Source organism: Podarcis vaucheri, assembly GCF_965113315.1.
Source record: "Podarcis vaucheri genome assembly, chromosome: 11".
NCBI classification, from domain to species: domain Eukaryota; kingdom Metazoa; phylum Chordata; class Lepidosauria; order Squamata; family Lacertidae; genus Podarcis; species Podarcis vaucheri.
Window position 1 is genome coordinate 16,221,979 of NC_138749.1, and position 16,678 is coordinate 16,238,656.

The window sequence follows — 16,678 nt, forward strand, 5'->3', positions numbered from 1 at the left end:
TTATTATTAAGAGTAATAGATGAGAAAACTTTCTCTGCATTGGGCTGTTCTTAAAATAATAATAATAATAATAATAATTTATTATTTATACCCCGCCCATTTGGCTGGGTTTCCCCAGCCACTCTGGGCGGCTTCCAACTGAATATTAAAAACAGAACAGCACCAAACATTAAAAACTTCCCTAAAGAGGGCTGCCTTCAGAAATAATAATAATAAAAAATATTTCTGCCTTCAGAAATAATAATAATAAAAGCACAGGGGGCGAAAAGAAAAAGATAGCAGCCCCATAATAAACCTTAGTGAAGTTATAGTCATTTGGCTGAAAGTTGTAGGTGTCAGAAAAACCTTTAGTAGTTCTGTGATTTGATGCATTCTGAGTGGTTAAATAATATGTCCTGTATTAAAGTGGCAGTGATAAAAGAGGTAATGTTCTGAAAAACAACAACACTGGAGACTTTTTTCTTTTCTTTTTTAAAGAAAGGTTCTCTGCTTTCAAGCAAATATAAAATCTACATTATAAATAGGGTGAGAGGAGGTTTGGAAGTTGTAAGTAGGTTTTATCTTAAACATATTCTGCTTTTACTCTACTATATGGTTGCCATATGTCCGGTTTTCCCCAGACATGTCCGGGATTCCAAGGGCAATATCACCATCCGTGGAGACTTTTTTAAAAATTTGCAAAATGTCTGGGTTTTTGCAAATAGAACCAGGAACTGTGTGCGCGAGTATCACGCTTTACTTTTCCCGATCTCTATGGACATGCCTGCTCTCTGTACAAAGACTTGCTTTGCAAGCAGAGCCAAGGAGTGTGCATACAAGGATCACTCTTTACCTTTTCCTGTCTCTATGGTGTACCCACATGGTGCATGCTGGGATGGGGCAGATGGAACAGCAACCCTACTCTATGACATCACTGCCCCCACTGGAATACAATAGGAATATCTTCTGCTCAGCAAAGTCCTCGTGCAGAATAGAAACACCCCAACTCTAATATTTTTTTATCTAGGAAAGTCTGATAACCCAAGGTGTGAACTACCGCACTTGTCTTCAATCCTGCAAAGCAAAATAATTTTAAGCAGTTGAGAATACTTCCATTCACAAGTGACTCTTGCCACGTAATTCAGAACCTGACACCATGATGGGCATTGGCAGGGACCTATATGAGCTAGTGTATTTGCAATTGCAAATACTAAAATCTAAAGAGAGGAGACTCTTGAGAGTCCCATGGACTGCAAGAAGATCAAACCTCTCCATTCTGAAGGAAATCAGCCCTGAGTGCTCACTGGAAGGACAGATCGTGAATCTGAGGCTCCAATACTCTGGCCACCTCATGAGAAGGGAAGACTCCCTGGAAAAGACCCCAATGTTGGGAAAGATGGAGGGCAAAAGGAGAAGGGGACGACGGAAGACGAGATGGTTGGATAGTGTTCGTGAAGCTACCAGCATGAGTTTGACCAAACTGCGGGAGGCAGTGGAAGACAGGAGTGGTCCATGGGGTCATGAAGAGTCGGACACGAGTAAACGACTAAACAACAACATTTGCAATTGCTACTTTAGGTTTGGATATTTACCTGCGATGTTGGGGTCCTTCTGCCTCCACCATCATACGTCAGCACATATACCCTTATTATTTACCAGATTTTTTTCTTTTTTGGGGGGGGGACACACAGACACATCTTTCCTCGTGGAGGGGTAGAGAGTGAGTAGCAGCCACAGCCTTCCATTTCTATGGGGTATTTGTATACAGATCTTGCAAATGTCTCTATTTACATTACAGAACACTTCTCCCCAGCTGCCTGTTTAATATCAGTGAAGGTGGCTTGGGCCTTTTCTTTGATTTGATCCATGTCCATGTTCGGGATGTTCTGAAGTTGCCCGAGTATAGAATCCTTGTCTTCTTCCTCTACTTGATCTTCCGCCACCATTTTCTGGAGGTCTTCCGGCAAGCCCACGTCGTCCCCAGCCATCTGGATCTGATTCTCATCTAATTCGCTCTGAGCAAGGAGGGAAAGGGAACAGGAAAGGAATATACGGTAAGTAGAAGAAGTGATGAGCATGTTCTGCAGGGAGAACTTAAATTTAAATTATCCCATCGAGTCAAATCTAAATCCTGCACCAATAAAAACTTCCTGTAATGCTTGTAAGTTCAGACAGGAGAAAATATAGCAATTGTTATAACTCTTTTATCTCCTGTTTTCTCATTGTGTCTGGTTCTGTGTTCAAATCCCTTGCAGATGACCACAGTGCCTGGAGACAAATAGTTGGGCTGCGTATCTACAGCAGGGACCAGAGGAGGAATGACAGCAAACCTGGACTCCTTCATCTGCCCCAGCTGCAATAAAACATGTCTCTCTTACACTGGTTTCCACAGCCGCGGCAGGCACTGTAGCTCTCCAGTGGTTGGACCAGTGGAGAGACCTTTCCATTGTGTCTTGAGACAGACAGATGCCATCAAGGAAGAAGGACAAGGATTTTTGGATTCTTATATTTCACAAAAACATTGTAATATTTCAATGCCCAGTTAGCAATGCAGCCATTGCTGCAGTTGCAAAAACAAATATTCAGCCCCGTTCAGGGTGAGCAGGACTTCCCCCGCATACCTGTCAACTTTCAGATTTGAAAATAAGGGATCAGCAGCCTCAAAAATAAGGGATCAGCAGCCTCACCTGTCCCAGGGACAGTCTACGGGATATATAACAATCTGGGATAGCAGCGGGAAGCATCGGGAAACGGTGTTGGAATAAGGGAATTTCCCACCAAAAAAGGGAAGGTTGACAGCTATGTTCCCCTGCCATATTGTGCAACTCTTTTTTCTGCACAACAAATTTGCTAATTCTGCTGTCGGGGCAGGGTAGGGTTTGGGGGCAGAAGTCCAGTGCCCCTGTCATTATAATCATAGGAGCCAACTTCTAGGGGCTGAGGTCCCTTCAGCCCCCCCCATAAAATATTTGATGGGGATTACCATTCAAACGACATGCGTGCCCCATGTATTGTGACCATAATACAGGGTGGGGCTCCCCCCATATTTTATTCAAGTTGGCATCCCTGATCATAATGACTGAGAGCACCCTCTGGTGTAGCCATGTTAGCTCACCACATTTTCAAGTAATAAAAATAACAGGAGGGGGATCTAGAATCTAAAAAATTTCAGCTGCAGCCCTGGGCAATGCATCTTCAGTCAATTGCCTCTTTCCTTCTGATCCCAAAGCACTCCATGCATTAGAAGGCTTAAGTCTGTAAAATCTGCTCAAGCTATGGCAAAGGGTCTCTCTAACGGCCGTGAGGGAAAGAGGTGGAAGAAAACCCCTCTTCTCTCTCTCCTAGTTCCGGCACCTCTTTTTCTATGAAAAAAATAGCACTGGTAAGCACCGTACTACAAATACTCTTCAACAGACACACAAAAATGGCACAAACGAACGAAACGAAAAAGAGCAATAAGAAAAAATGGTATGAAAATAAAACTGATTTGTTGGTAATAAAAATGGAAAGTGATGGGAGCCTGTGAGAAAAGGGACACTGCCTGGTTCACCATAAGTTTCCAAGCAGCCATGCTCCAGAGAGACAGAACTTACTAGAGAGCAACAAGCAGACACAAAGCAAAATGTTTTTCCATCAAGGTCCCTCCCCTAAAGCACAGTGATTGGAGAGCCCTGGCAAAACAATCCCCTCTGATTAAAAGCTAAGAGCTATCCATCTTCCTGCCCTGCCCTGCCCTGCGCTCTCTCTCTCTCTCTCTCTCTCTCCCCCCCCCCCCGCTCCTCACTTAAACAGCAACAGGCCATTCCCCTTATGGTCAGCTTAGTTTTGCTTTTAGATAGATAGATACACTGGTACTTCGGTTCTTGAACGTCTCCGCTGACAAACATTTCGGAACCCAAATGCTAAAAACCTGGAAGTAAATGCTTCTGTTTTCGAACGCGCCTCAGAAGTCGGACAGCTTCCTCTGTGTGTTTTTCAATTTTCTCAATTGAATTTTCAGGTACCCCTTTGAGCCTTGGTTTTCGAATGTTTCGGAACTTGAATAGTCTTCCAGAACGGATTACCTTCAAGAACCGAGGTACCACCGCAGATGATAGATTAGATAGATATATAGAGATAGATAGATGATAGATAGATGATAGATAGATACCGGTAGATAGATAGATAGAGGCTAGGAAACACCTCTGCAGCATTTCATGTGTGCAAACGAGGCTTTGGAGGCCGAGAGGATGTTGCTACTCTGGGACACCAGAGCTAACATCCTGATTCAACCCTGGCATTCAAAACAATGACACCTCAAGGCACCCTGATTTGACTTGTGACTTGGATTGCATGCAGAGCCGCTGCACACTGTTCCATTTAACTTACAGATATAAACAAGACCTTCAGGATAAGGACTTGTAGTGAGTCAGCCACTGGCAGAACTGGGTGGAGGGAGAAATCCATCACATGTGGCATGAACTGAGCCAGGATTTCCTGGCAGCCAAGCCTTGCATCCTGACTGTTACAGGAACACAGATTAGCCATAAGGACCCTGAGACATGGAGTTGCTCTGTTCAGCCATTTGCCAAGTGAAAGCTGAAAGTGGGGGGAGATACAGTTTAATTGCCACTGAAATGTCTTTCCCCCTTGAGCTCCAGGTCTAACAAATGGTGGTAAGATGGCAGTGGCTCGTTCTGAACTCAGCCGCTTTTAAGTCCTACCAAGCCGCCAGCTCCACAGTGCTAAATTAGAAGCACCATGAGTCACTTTTTCTGACCAACTCTTTCATTCCAAGTCAGCCTTTACTATCCATTCATACATATTTTTTTCCACTACATCATATTCATGCCAGATTACATGCTTTTTTGTTACGGTCAGAAGGGTGAAATAATGAACAATAAAATTAACCAGAAATGTAAAATCTGGCCTACTCAATTGCCTTTTATTGTGTGTGCCAAAAGTGAACCTGTTCTCTCTTAAGAAAGCTAACAGGCATGGGTCGCCTCCCTTTTCATTTGACAGATTCGTTGTTTCACCACCTGCTCGATAGGAACATAAAAGGTAAAGGTAAAGGTACCCCTGCCCAAACGGGCCAGTCTTGCCAGACTCTGGGGTTTGTGCGCCCATCTCACATTTATTGGCCGGGGGCCAGCGCTGTCCGGAGACACTTCCGGGTCACGTGGCCAGCGTGACAACGCTGCTCTGGCGAGCCAGAGCCGCACACGGAACGCCGTTTACCTTCCCGCTGGTAAGCGGTACCTATTTATCTACTTGCCCCCGGGGGTGCTTTCGAACTGCTAGGTTGGCAGGCGCTGGGACCGAGCAGCGGGAGCGCACCCCGCCGCGGGGATTCGAACCGCCGACCTTTCGATCGGCAAGCCCTAGGCGCTGAGGCTTTAGCCCACAGCGCCACCCGCGTCCCCGATAGGAACATACTTTCACACTATATAAACGAGGTTATATTCTCATAAGACACAGTTAATCATGGCAGTTACTCCAGACTACAAGAATGCAAGGACTGACATGTTGGGTTTGGACAACAATACCTCTGGTCTAGCGTTCTCCTGTCAGCAGTAGCTACTAGCCAAATGCTCCAAGAAAGTCACAAACAGAGCACAGTTGGTATTGTGAATCCTTCCACCCTAATCACACCAAACTTGGAAAAGGGTCAGATGCTGAGCAGGAAACTCCATCTACTCTCATGGGTTGGTTGGTTGGTTTGCTTATTTTATAACAGGATACAGGTGGCGCTGTGGGTTAAACCACAGAGCCTAGGACTTGCCGATCAGAAGGTCAGCGGTTCGAATCACTGCGACGGGGTGAGCTCCCATTGCTCGGTCCCTGCTCCTGCCCACCTTGCAGTTCAAAAGCATGTCAAAGTGCAAGTAGATAAATAGGTACCGCTCCGGCGGGAAGGTAAACGGTGTTTCCGTGCGCTGCTCTGGTTCGCCAGAAGCGGCTTAGTCATGCTGGCCACATGACCCGGAAGCTGTACGCCGGTTCCCTCGGCCAATAAAGCGAGATGAGGGCTGCAACCCCAGAGTCGGCCATGACTGGACCTAATGATCAGGGTCCCTTTACCTTTACCATGTTTCATCAGGCCAGTCCACAGTGATATAAAACAAATCATTGATAGCAATACAGGCCCTCCAAGTGTCCCTATTTTCCAGGGACAGTCCTGGACTTACAGATGCCATCCCAGGTTCTGATTTGATCCTGGAATGTCCCACTTTTCCTTAGGATGCCCTTATTTTCATTGGAGAAATATTGGAGGGTATGGAGTTATGTGACCTCCTAACCAAGGAGATAAGTAACTATACAACCTTCAGAAGACATCTGAAGGCAACCCTGTATAGGGATTGTGTTAATTTTTAATGCTTAATTATGTTTTCATTATGTTGGAAGCTGCCCAGAGTGGCTGGTGCAACACCATCAGATGGGCAGAATATAAATAGTCTTCTTCTTCTTCTTCTTCTTCTTCTTCTTCTTCTTCTTCTTCTTCTTCTTCTTCTTCTTCCCCTCCTCCTCCTCCTTCCTAGACCCAGATGTGGATTCAGATGTATACCTTGTTACAATTCTCTGACCCATCTATTGTATGAAGCACTTACCTATGTATATGCAGTTGCCTATACATATTCACTTTCCTCATTTATTTCAATGCAAACACCATAGTATCAGGTGATACCCTCGTTCCTGAATATTGTGATTCGCAAATGCTAAAGCAGAACAATGCACTGGGCTTCTGTCTACCAAGAATAAATATGTGAGTAAATAACTGGTTAAGTAGCTGGCCAGCCCATTCTGCTTCTGAAGGGTTCTGCCTATTCATGCACTGTGTGCACACTCATTCATTCATTCATTCATTCATTCATTCATTTGCTCCTACTTTTATTCAGATGCACGATCCCATCTTACATTCTGAAACACCTCCTGCTGACAGCATTGATGCTTATTCCTGTTGGCCTTTAGCTGCTGTCAGCGTTCGTTCTGGAGATTTAATGAAGCATTAATGCTTATCTTTGATGGGTGAACTGTGTGTTTTTTGGTTTTTTTTAAAAAAACACACACAAATCCTGTACATAGAAAGCCTGGGTCCCTCACAGCAAAAATCTAAACAAAATGGCCATTGTCTGAAGAAAGGACTGGTCCCATCAAGAAGGCATTACAGTAGATATATAGGAAACAATGCCATAGGAAACACAGTAAGCCCTATGCAAACTTACTTTAGAGTTAGCCCATTGAGACTAACTTCTGAATTAGCCTGCATGGGACTGGGTTGCATCTAGGGATGGGCAGATCTGTCAATTTCAGTTTCTCCCAGCCTCTCATTTTTCCACTCTTGAGTTCAGTTTTCTACATTTCCACATCAATTTCATTTTTTCATTTTTTAAAAAAGAGTTATTATGAAAATTCATCAGCATTTGACTGCGAATTTCTCCTAACAGAAACATTTTTGCATGCAATTTTGTCCAAGATACAATTTTGTCCAAGTAAAGCGCTTCCTCCTGAATAACATATCCTTATATGTCATTTTCACTAGCATATGCATTTCAATGCACAATTTGCTCTTGTTTATGCATTTTTGTACATATCATTTGGCACTGCAAAATTTGGAAACGTAAGAATTTAAGGGATGGCTGTGCTTTCCATAAATTGGAAATCAGGTAGATTCACCTTTAAATATGAACCAAATCAAATTTCTCCCCACCCCACTCCCCTAGCTCCCTGGCATCCTATTTTGAATGTCTTTCTGTGACTGAACATCACTATTACCCATCCTCTTTCTCTAGCCCTTAGCTCTTTTTGTCATGCATCTCGACCACAATATGTTTTTTAAAAGAACAGTTGTCAGAACCATATTGACCAGCCTGTGCTGCCTTCTCAGCACAAGATGGGTGACACCTGGCTTGAGAGCAGTACATGTGAAAAGGATCTAGGAGTCTTGGTTGACCACAAACTTGACATGAGCCAACAGTGTGATGCGGCAGCTAAAAAAGCCAATGCAATTCTGGGCCGCATCAATAGGAGTATAGCATCTAGATCAAGGGAAGTAATAGTGCCACTGTATTCTGCTCTGGTCAGACCTCACCTGGAGTACTGTGTCCAGTTCTGGGCACCACAGTTCAAGAAGGACACTGACAAACTGGAACGTGTCCAGAAGAGGGCAACCAAAATGGTCAAAGGCCTGGAAACGATGCCTTATGAGGAACGGCTAAGGGAGCTGGGCATGTTTAGCCTGGAGAAGAGGAGGTTAAGGGGTGATATGATAGCCATGTTCAAAGATAGAAAAGGATGTCACATAGAGGAGGGAGGAAGGTTGTTTTCTGCTGCTCCAGAGAAGCGGACACGGAGCAATGGATCCAAACTACAAGAAAGAAGATTCCACCTAAACATTAGGAAGAACTTCCTGACAGTAAGAGCTGTTTGACAGTGGAATTTGCTGCCAAGGAGTGTGGTGGAGTCTCCTACTTTGGAGGTCTTTAAGCAGAGGCTTGACCACCATATGTCAGGAGTGCTCTGATGGTGTTTCCTGCTTGGAAGGGGGTTGGACTCGATGGCCCTTGTGGTCTCTTCCAACTCTATGATTCTATGATTCTATGAATGTGGTTTGGGCCTTCAGTTAAAGATGTAGCTTTTTCAGCAGGCAGTTAGAGGAGGAATGACCTGGTTACTGTTGTTGTTGCTGCTGCTGTCAGTAATTATTCTTTAGTGGTTTGTTACGTGTTTCTAATGAATTGTGTTGCTTTATGGGGCTTATCAATATAACTAACCAAACAAACCAAAACAGATGAGGATAAAAGAATGTCAGTTCCCCTTCCTTGAGCAAGTTTCCATTGGAAGATGATCCATAAATAATACAAACAAACAAGTAGCAACTCATGCATCCAAACAATGTAAATGGCTGTCGTTCAAACTTTTTCAGCAAAATATTTTTCTACACAATTATGGGTTGTAAATAAACTATCCTCCACCACCAGGTGGCACTGCAGGCACTGAACTGCTTTTCTTGCCTAACCATTCATTATGTTGGCCTGGCTAACACATATAGGTCAATTAAACAGATTCAGTAAGAAATGAAATCCTCTTGGGCCTGTATAAAGTCTCATATCTCTTTTCCAAAGAGCCCTAAGTAGACCCACATCCAGTTATTTCACCCCCGACCTTCACCAAAAGGGAAATATGTGATCCCCTCCGTCAGGGGTTCTCAAACCTCCTACCCCCAGAGCCCACAAGATGCCTGGAAATTACTTGGGTTCACCAGTCACAAAATGGTGACAGAAGGAGGCAGAGTTTGGCATAATCAGCTGACAGTTACATCCTTCTCTATCTCTACCAATACCTAACACACCTGTGGAAATTGCTAAGTTCTTTGCCAGAGCATTTTGTATGTGGCAAGGAGTTCCATAGCTCTGCTTTCCTTGTGCTAAAGAGGTATTGTGATTCCGCCTCCCCATTTTATTTGATTCCGCCATTTTTTTGTACTAATCCTGATGCTCTAAGTCAGGCATAGGCAAACTTGGCCCTCCAGATGTTTTGAGACTACAATTCCCATCATCCCTGACCACTGGTCCTGTTAGCTAGGGATGATGGGAGTTGTAGTCCCAAAACATCTGGAGGGCCAAGTTTGTCTATGCCTGCTCTAAGTGAAGAAGACTTTCCCCTTCCTTACACCTACATGCCTTTCAAAGTACTAATACCCATCTCCTATATTTTCTTATCCCATTCTAACTCAGTTTGTACACTACTCCCAACACCAACACCACAACCACTGCCCTTTTCTTTTACATTCGCTTCTTTGTCTTATAACACTTCCCCCTCCTTCTATCCCATTTCCTTCAGCACCTCCTTTGCCCCTTTCCCCTCAGAGGAGGGAGAACTTCCTTCCCTCCTCAGCCTTGGGACATTGGTGTCTCCCAACCACATTGGTCTAACCAATGCCTATAACAAGGCCTAGGGGTTGGTCAAGCAGGTGAGGGGTCACTGGTCAGACTGTGGCACTAAGACCCATCTGAAAATGGCTCAAGGCCCACTGATGAGTCCTGGCCCTCTGTTCAAGGAACATTGCCCTCATGTTTTTCAGGTTGCCCGGGGCCTTCCTCACCACACAGAACTGTAGAGTTGGAAGAGAAACCGAGAGCCAACTCTCTGCAATGCAGGAATCTCAACCACATTGCACTGCAACAAAGAGCTGCCTGTGCCTGCAGTTCACAGTGTTATACCTGTGAAAAGGATCTAGGGGTCTTAGTAGACCACAAGCTTAACATGAGCCAATGGTGTGATGCAGCAGCAAAAAGAAGCGAATGCTATTCTAGGCTGCAGCAACAGAAGTCTAGTGTCCTGGTCAAGGGAAGTAATAGCAGAGCCGTCTTTCGTATTGGGCTTACTGGCGCGTTGCACCAGGGCGCTGGCCTCTCAGGGGCGCCCCAGCGAGTGGGGGAGCTGCGCGGCTTTGCCGGCGGCCTCCCCTTTCCCTGCATGCCCGCCAGCTGTGCCCCGTCAACCATATGGCTGGCGGGCATGCAGCTTCCTTCCCAAGCCTCCGTGGGAGGAGAGTGACCCCCCCCAGAGGCTTGGGGAAAGGTGGCCAACTCTGGGAAAGGGGTGGTGGTGCTGGAGGGATCTTTGAACCACGGCGCCGGATATGCTTAAGATGGCCCTGAGTAATAGTCCCACTCTATTCTGACTTGGGCTCCACAATTTAAGAAGGATATTGACAAGTTGGGATGCGGGCAGAAGAGGGTGACCAAGGTGATCCAGGGTCTGGAATCCTAGCCTTACGAAGAACGTTTGAAGAAGCTGGGTATGATTAGCCTGGGAAAGAGGAGACAGAGAGGAGATATGATATCCATCATCAAATAACTCTTTTTAAAAAAATATTTTTATTGGTTTTACAAAGTTTTATAACAAACAAACATATAAAAAGACAAACAAACACATATATTATTTCATAATAATTTTTCATAAACCTCTTTTCTCAGACTCCCCCATACCTCCCCTTTCTGCATCCACATGTCCAAAGCTTTTTAGCAACTTATATATAGTTCTTTCAGACCTCTATCATTAATCTTCTCATAATCCCAATCTTATGTCACTGTAACCCTTTCTTTCTAAAAAAACCTTGACATTTTAGTATTCATCAAGTTTATAATAGTCCTTAAGGTAGATTTTAAATTTCTTCCAATCTTCTTCTGCAGTCTCTTTCCCCTGGTCGCGGATTCTGCCAGTCATCTCGGCCAATGTCATATAGTCCATCACTTTCATCTGCCATTCTTCCAAGGTGGGTAGATCTTGTGTCTTCCAATACTTAGCGATGAGTATTCTTGCTGCTGTTGTTGCATACATGAAAAAAGTTCTATCTTTCTTTGGCACCAATTGGCCGACAATGCCCAAAAGAAAGGCCTCTGGTTTCTTAAGAAAAGTACATTTAAGTACCTTTTTCATTTCATTATATATCATTTCCCAGAAAGCCTTAATCTTCGGGCATGTCCACCAAAGGTGATAGAAAGTGCCTTCAGTTTCTTTACATTTCCAACATTTATTGTCAGGCATATGATAGATTTTTGCAAGCTTGACTGGGGTCATGTACCACCTATAGATCATTTTCATAATATTTTCTCTTAAGGCATTGCATGCCGTAAATTTAATCCCGGTGTTCCACAACCTTTCCCAGTCAGCAAACATAATGTTATGACCAATATCCTGTGCCCACTTAATCATGGCTGACTTAACTGTTTCATCTTGTGTATTCCATTTCAACAGCAAGTTATACATTCTTGATAGATTCTTAGTATTGGGTTCTAACAATTCAGTCTCTAGTTTTGATTTTTCCACCTGGAAGCCAATTTTCCTGTCTTGTTTGTAAACCTCCATTATTTGATAATAATGGAGCCAATCTTGTACCTTAGGTTTCAATTTTTCATGACTCTTTAATTTCAATTTGTCTCCATCCTGTTCCAAAATCTCACAATACTTTGGCCATCCGACCTCCATATTAACTTTCTTGTATGCCTTAGCCTCTAAAGGTGACAACCATCTAGGGGTTTTGTTTTCCAACAAGTCTTTATATCTCATCCAGACATTAAACAACGCTTTTCTAACAATGTGATTTTTAAAAATACTATGCACTTTAATTTTGTCATACCATAAATATGCATGCCAACCAAATGCGTTATTGAAACCTTCTAGATCCAAGATGTCTGTATTCTCGAGGAGCATCCACTCTTTCAGCCAGCAGAACGCTGCTGCTTCATAGTACAGTTTTAAGTCCGGCAGGGCAAATCCCCCTCTTTCTTTTGCATCTGTAAGTATTTTAAATTTTATTCTGGGCTTTTTGCCCTGCCAGACAAATTTCGCAATGTCTTTCTGCCACCTCTTGAAACAGTCCATCTTATCAATAATCTGCAAAGTTTGAAACAAAAATAACATTCTAGGCAATACATTCATCTTGATAACTGCAATTCGGCCTAACATTGACAATTTCAAATTTGACCATATTTCTAGGTCTTTTTTAATTTCTGACCAGCATTTTTCATAGTTATCCTTATACAAATTCAAATTTTTAGATGTCAAATATACCCCTAAATATTTCACCTTCTTAACCAACATTAAACCTGTCTCTTCTTGAAACTTATTCTTCTCCATATCTGTTAAGTTTTTCCCTAAGACTTTGGTTTTTTGTTTGTTCAATTTAAATCCAGCTACCTGTCCGAATTGTTGAATTATTTCTAACACCCTTTTCGTGCTAGTGTTTGGCTCTTGCAAGGTCAATACAAGATCATCTGCAAATGCTCTTAACTTATAATGTTTGGCTCCGACCTGTACACCTTTAACCTGCTGGTCCTCCCTAATCATATTCAGCAACACCTCCAGAACCGAAATAAAAAGCAATGGGGAAATTGGGCACCCCTGTTGTGTTCCTTTTTCTATCTTGAGTTCCTCAGTTATTACATTATTTACAATCAACTTAGCTTTTTGTTCAGAATATATTGCGCCCATACCATTCTCAAATCCTTGTCCTACCCCCATCCCATGAAGATTCTTTTTCATAAAACTCCAAGAGATATTGTCAAAGGCTTTCTCCGCATCAACAAATATCAAAACTGCTTTAGTGTTTATATTCACCTCTAGCTTTTCCAAAATGTCTATTATATTCCTAACATTATCTGATAGGTGTCTTTTTGGGAGAAAGCCTGCTTGGTCCTTATGAATCTTCTCCATCAATACTTTTTTAAATCTTTTTGCTAAAATGTCTGCAAAAATTTTGTAATCCACATTAAGTAATGATATTGGGCGGTAGTTCTTCAGTTGAGTCTTTTCAGTCTCTGTTTTTGGTATGAGTGAAATATACGCTTCTTTCCACGAATCAGGTGCCTTTTTTCCCTCTAAGATCTCGTTGCAAACTTCCTTTAACGGTTGTATCAACCACTCCTTCAAAGATTTATAATATCTGGAAGTCAGTCCATCTGGCCCTGGAGATTTGCCAAATTGCATATTCTGAATGGCGCCCTCTATCTCTTGTTCTGATATTCTCTGGTTCAAGTCCAGCTTACTTTGATGAGAGATTTTTTGTAATCCATATTTGTTAAGGAATTCATCTATGTCCTCTTCATTTTGTGGCCCTTGAGAATATAGTTTTTTAAAATAGCTCAAAAAACAGTTTCTAATCTCATTGGGTTTAGATATGTTCTTTCCATCCACTTCTAGGCTTGTAACTGTATTTAGTTTCTGCCTTTTCTTCAATTGCCAAGCCAGAAGTTTACCACATTTATCTGCCGATTCAAATGTCTTTTGTTTCATTTGCTTTATCTTCCACTCAATCTCATGATTCATCAATTCCATATATTGTGTTTGATATAACTTGATCTCTCTCAAAATCTCCTGGGACTTTGGTTTTGATCTTAATTTTTTCTCTCCTTCTATTATCTTTTCCAAAATCTTTTCCTTCTTCTCATTCTGCTTTCTCTTTTTTATTGAATTTTGTTGAATCAGAAATCCTCGCATTACAGCTTTACTTGCGTCCCAGATCACTCTTTTTTCCACATCGGCCTTTAGATTTATTTCAAAATAGTCCTTTAAAGTTTTTTGGGCCTTCATGTGGATCTCCTTGTCTCGAAACAGGGCGTCATTCATCCTCCATCTAAACTGGCCAGTTAATGTAAGTTTCATTTCCATCTTCACGGCGTTGTGGTCGGAGCAGGTTTTTGGGCAGATTTCTACCTTCTTAATTTTCAGAGCCATTCCACTAGTAACCCAAATTTGATCAATTCTGGTCCAGGTCATCTTTGCTTGGGAGAAGAAGGTCCCCTCTCTCTCAAGAGGGTTCCTTGTTCTCCAAATGTCTATTAAGTCCATATTTTCCATCATTTCAAAAAAGGTCTTAGGAAGTCTCCCTTCCTTAGTAATTGTTAGTCTTTGCGTCTTATCCATATTTGTAGAGACCACACCATTCATATCTCCCATAATTATCATGTTGTAATCCAAATAGTCCATCAAAATTTCATGAAGTTTCTTGAAGAATTCTGCCTTGCCTTCGTTTGGTGCATAAATCCCAACTATCAGAAATTTTTCTCCTTGTACTTGTATCTCAACTGCCAGATATCTTCCTTGTTCATCTTTAAAGATCATTTTTGGGGCCCACTTCTCTTTTACATAAATCACTACTCCTCTTTTTTTTACTTTGTCCGATGAAATAAATTCTTGTCCCAACCTTTTATTTATAAGTAGTCTCCTGTGAGCTCTAGTTATATGGGTTTCTTGTAAGCATATTAAGTCCAATTGTTCTCTGTTCAAAATATGAAAAACTTGTCGTCTCTTCAAAGGCATGTTCAGCCCATTACAATTCCAGCTAAGGAATTGCAGGGCCATCTTGTTATTTTTCTGATGTTCCTCCGACAGCTCCCAGTTGTTGTTCTTCCTCTGTTGGTGGTAAGTTCTGTCCAAACGATAGGTTCAGAATGTCTAATACTCTCTTCTGTTCTGCATCTGGATCCACAGTTCCCTTCTGTAGATCCTCTCGATTTCTTTCCAGGAACCTCTCTTTGTCCTGTGTCGTCTTTATTTTCACCTTCTTTCCCTTGTAGTCAAAGGACAGTCCCTGTGGAAATTCCCACCTAAAAGGGATGTTGTTCTTCTTCAACAGATAAACCAGATCTTTATAAAAAGCTCTCAAGTCCAAAATATGTTTAGGGATATCTTTGAAGATCTGTATGGTTGAATTTCCAATTTGCAAGGCCTTTTCAAAGTGTAGTCTTAATATTTTATCTCTTTCTTCCTTCGATCTAAGGGTGATCAAACAATCCCTCGGTATCTTTCTGTTCTGTCTTTTGCCCAGTCTAAAGGCTGTTGTAATCTTAAAATCGTCCTCCTCCAGGTCTTCCCAGCTATTCTCAAACTCTTGCGTTAGAAAATCCACAAGGTTATCTCCTTCATCTTCTGGAATTAATCGTAATTTCAGATTCCTCTCTTTTCTTTGTAGTTCCCATAAAGCCAGAGTTGCATCGTGGTCATAGACCTTTTTAACGATCGGTTCCAATTTCTCCTGAGTCTCTCCGGCAATGGTTCTGGCTTCCTCTGCAATTTTACGAGTTGCAGAACTTTCTTGAGTGAGCTTATTTAAAGATTCTGTGTTCAGGTCTAATCTTGCTGTTAAATCTGTCAGCTTCTGTGAATTTTCTGTCAGTTTCTTAGAGTTTTCTGCAGTCTGCTTTGTTAAATTCTCCAAAGACTGGTTTATTTTAAGCAGAGCTTGTGACACTGCATCCATGGAGGCGACTGTCCCTTTTTCTTGTCCTGTTGTTCCTGTAGGGATTGTACCTGAAATCGAGCCTCTTTTCTTTTGTTGCTGGTGCTGTTGTTGTTGTTGTCTTGTCTTGGCTCTCGTACTTATCTCCTCTGACGTGCCACTCATATCCCAAGGTCGTTTCCCACGGGAGCCGTCTCCTGGAGGAAAATTCCACCGTCCTAGACCGTAGCAAGTTTTACTTTACCCCTCTAGAGGGAGCAAATCAATATGTCCACATGCAAAGACAAAAGATGTTAAAAAACAACAACAAGTATTTCAAAAGGCTTCTATCTGTATATTGCCACAATTCTCCAGGGGATACAGTCTCAACTTTCTCCAATAATTTGTAACAGCAGAGTCCATATACTTTGTATCAAGCAAAACTCCCACTATGTTACTTTCACAGGAATTTAAAGTCAGTTCAGTGATCTATTGTCTTATAGGCAGTCCGTTTCAGGTTAGAGATTGCAGAAAATTTTACTTGCTTTTTAAAGTTGGTCCTGCAGCTCATAAAGTCCCTTTTTTTCCCCCCTCTGTCCTGCAGGCTAGAGGGGAATTTCGATGTCCGAATGTCAGATTTAAACAGTTAAAAAAAAGCGGTGTCTCTTGCGGATGCAGTTTTCAAGTTACGTTGCCTTGTTTATCATGCAGTCGGGGGAAGGCAGACTTCCTTAATTTGCTCCTTCCCCGTTTTCAACCAAATTACAGGTATCTTTGTATCCAATAGAAGATCAATTTTACTCACGGGTTTTTACAGTCCGAAATTTACAGGAAGGAATCGGCGCTCTCCTCCAATGGCGATGCGGCTTCACCCTGCGGGCTGGGTAGCGATTCTCAGCACCGCGCTCCCCGTTGTCGTTCCAGAGCCTTTAAAAAGGCTCTTTCTGCGGTAAAGAGGGGCGCTTCGGGTGCCCACCGAATCTCCTTGTTCACGGG

The 16,678-nt window shown here is 42.6% G+C and overlaps 1 protein-coding gene across 2 annotated transcripts in view; it reads right to left on the reverse strand.

Annotated features, from left to right (window-relative positions):
- Positions 1-1,514: 1,514 nt before the first annotated feature.
- CPLX4 (complexin 4) overlaps positions 1,515-16,678 on the reverse strand; it is a 38,306-nt gene continuing 23,142 nt past the window's right edge. The window contains exons 3-4 of one of the 2 annotated variants that reach the window (XM_082242292.1): positions 4,429-4,557; positions 1,515-1,994 (exon numbers count right to left, since the gene is read on the reverse strand). In XM_082242292.1, the coding sequence (XP_082098418.1) occupies positions 1,767-1,994; positions 4,429-4,557 (357 nt within the window). In that variant the 3' untranslated portion in view covers positions 1,515-1,766. The remainder of the gene's footprint in view (positions 1,995-4,428; positions 4,558-16,678) is intronic. The other variant, XM_082242293.1, reaches the window with a different exon arrangement.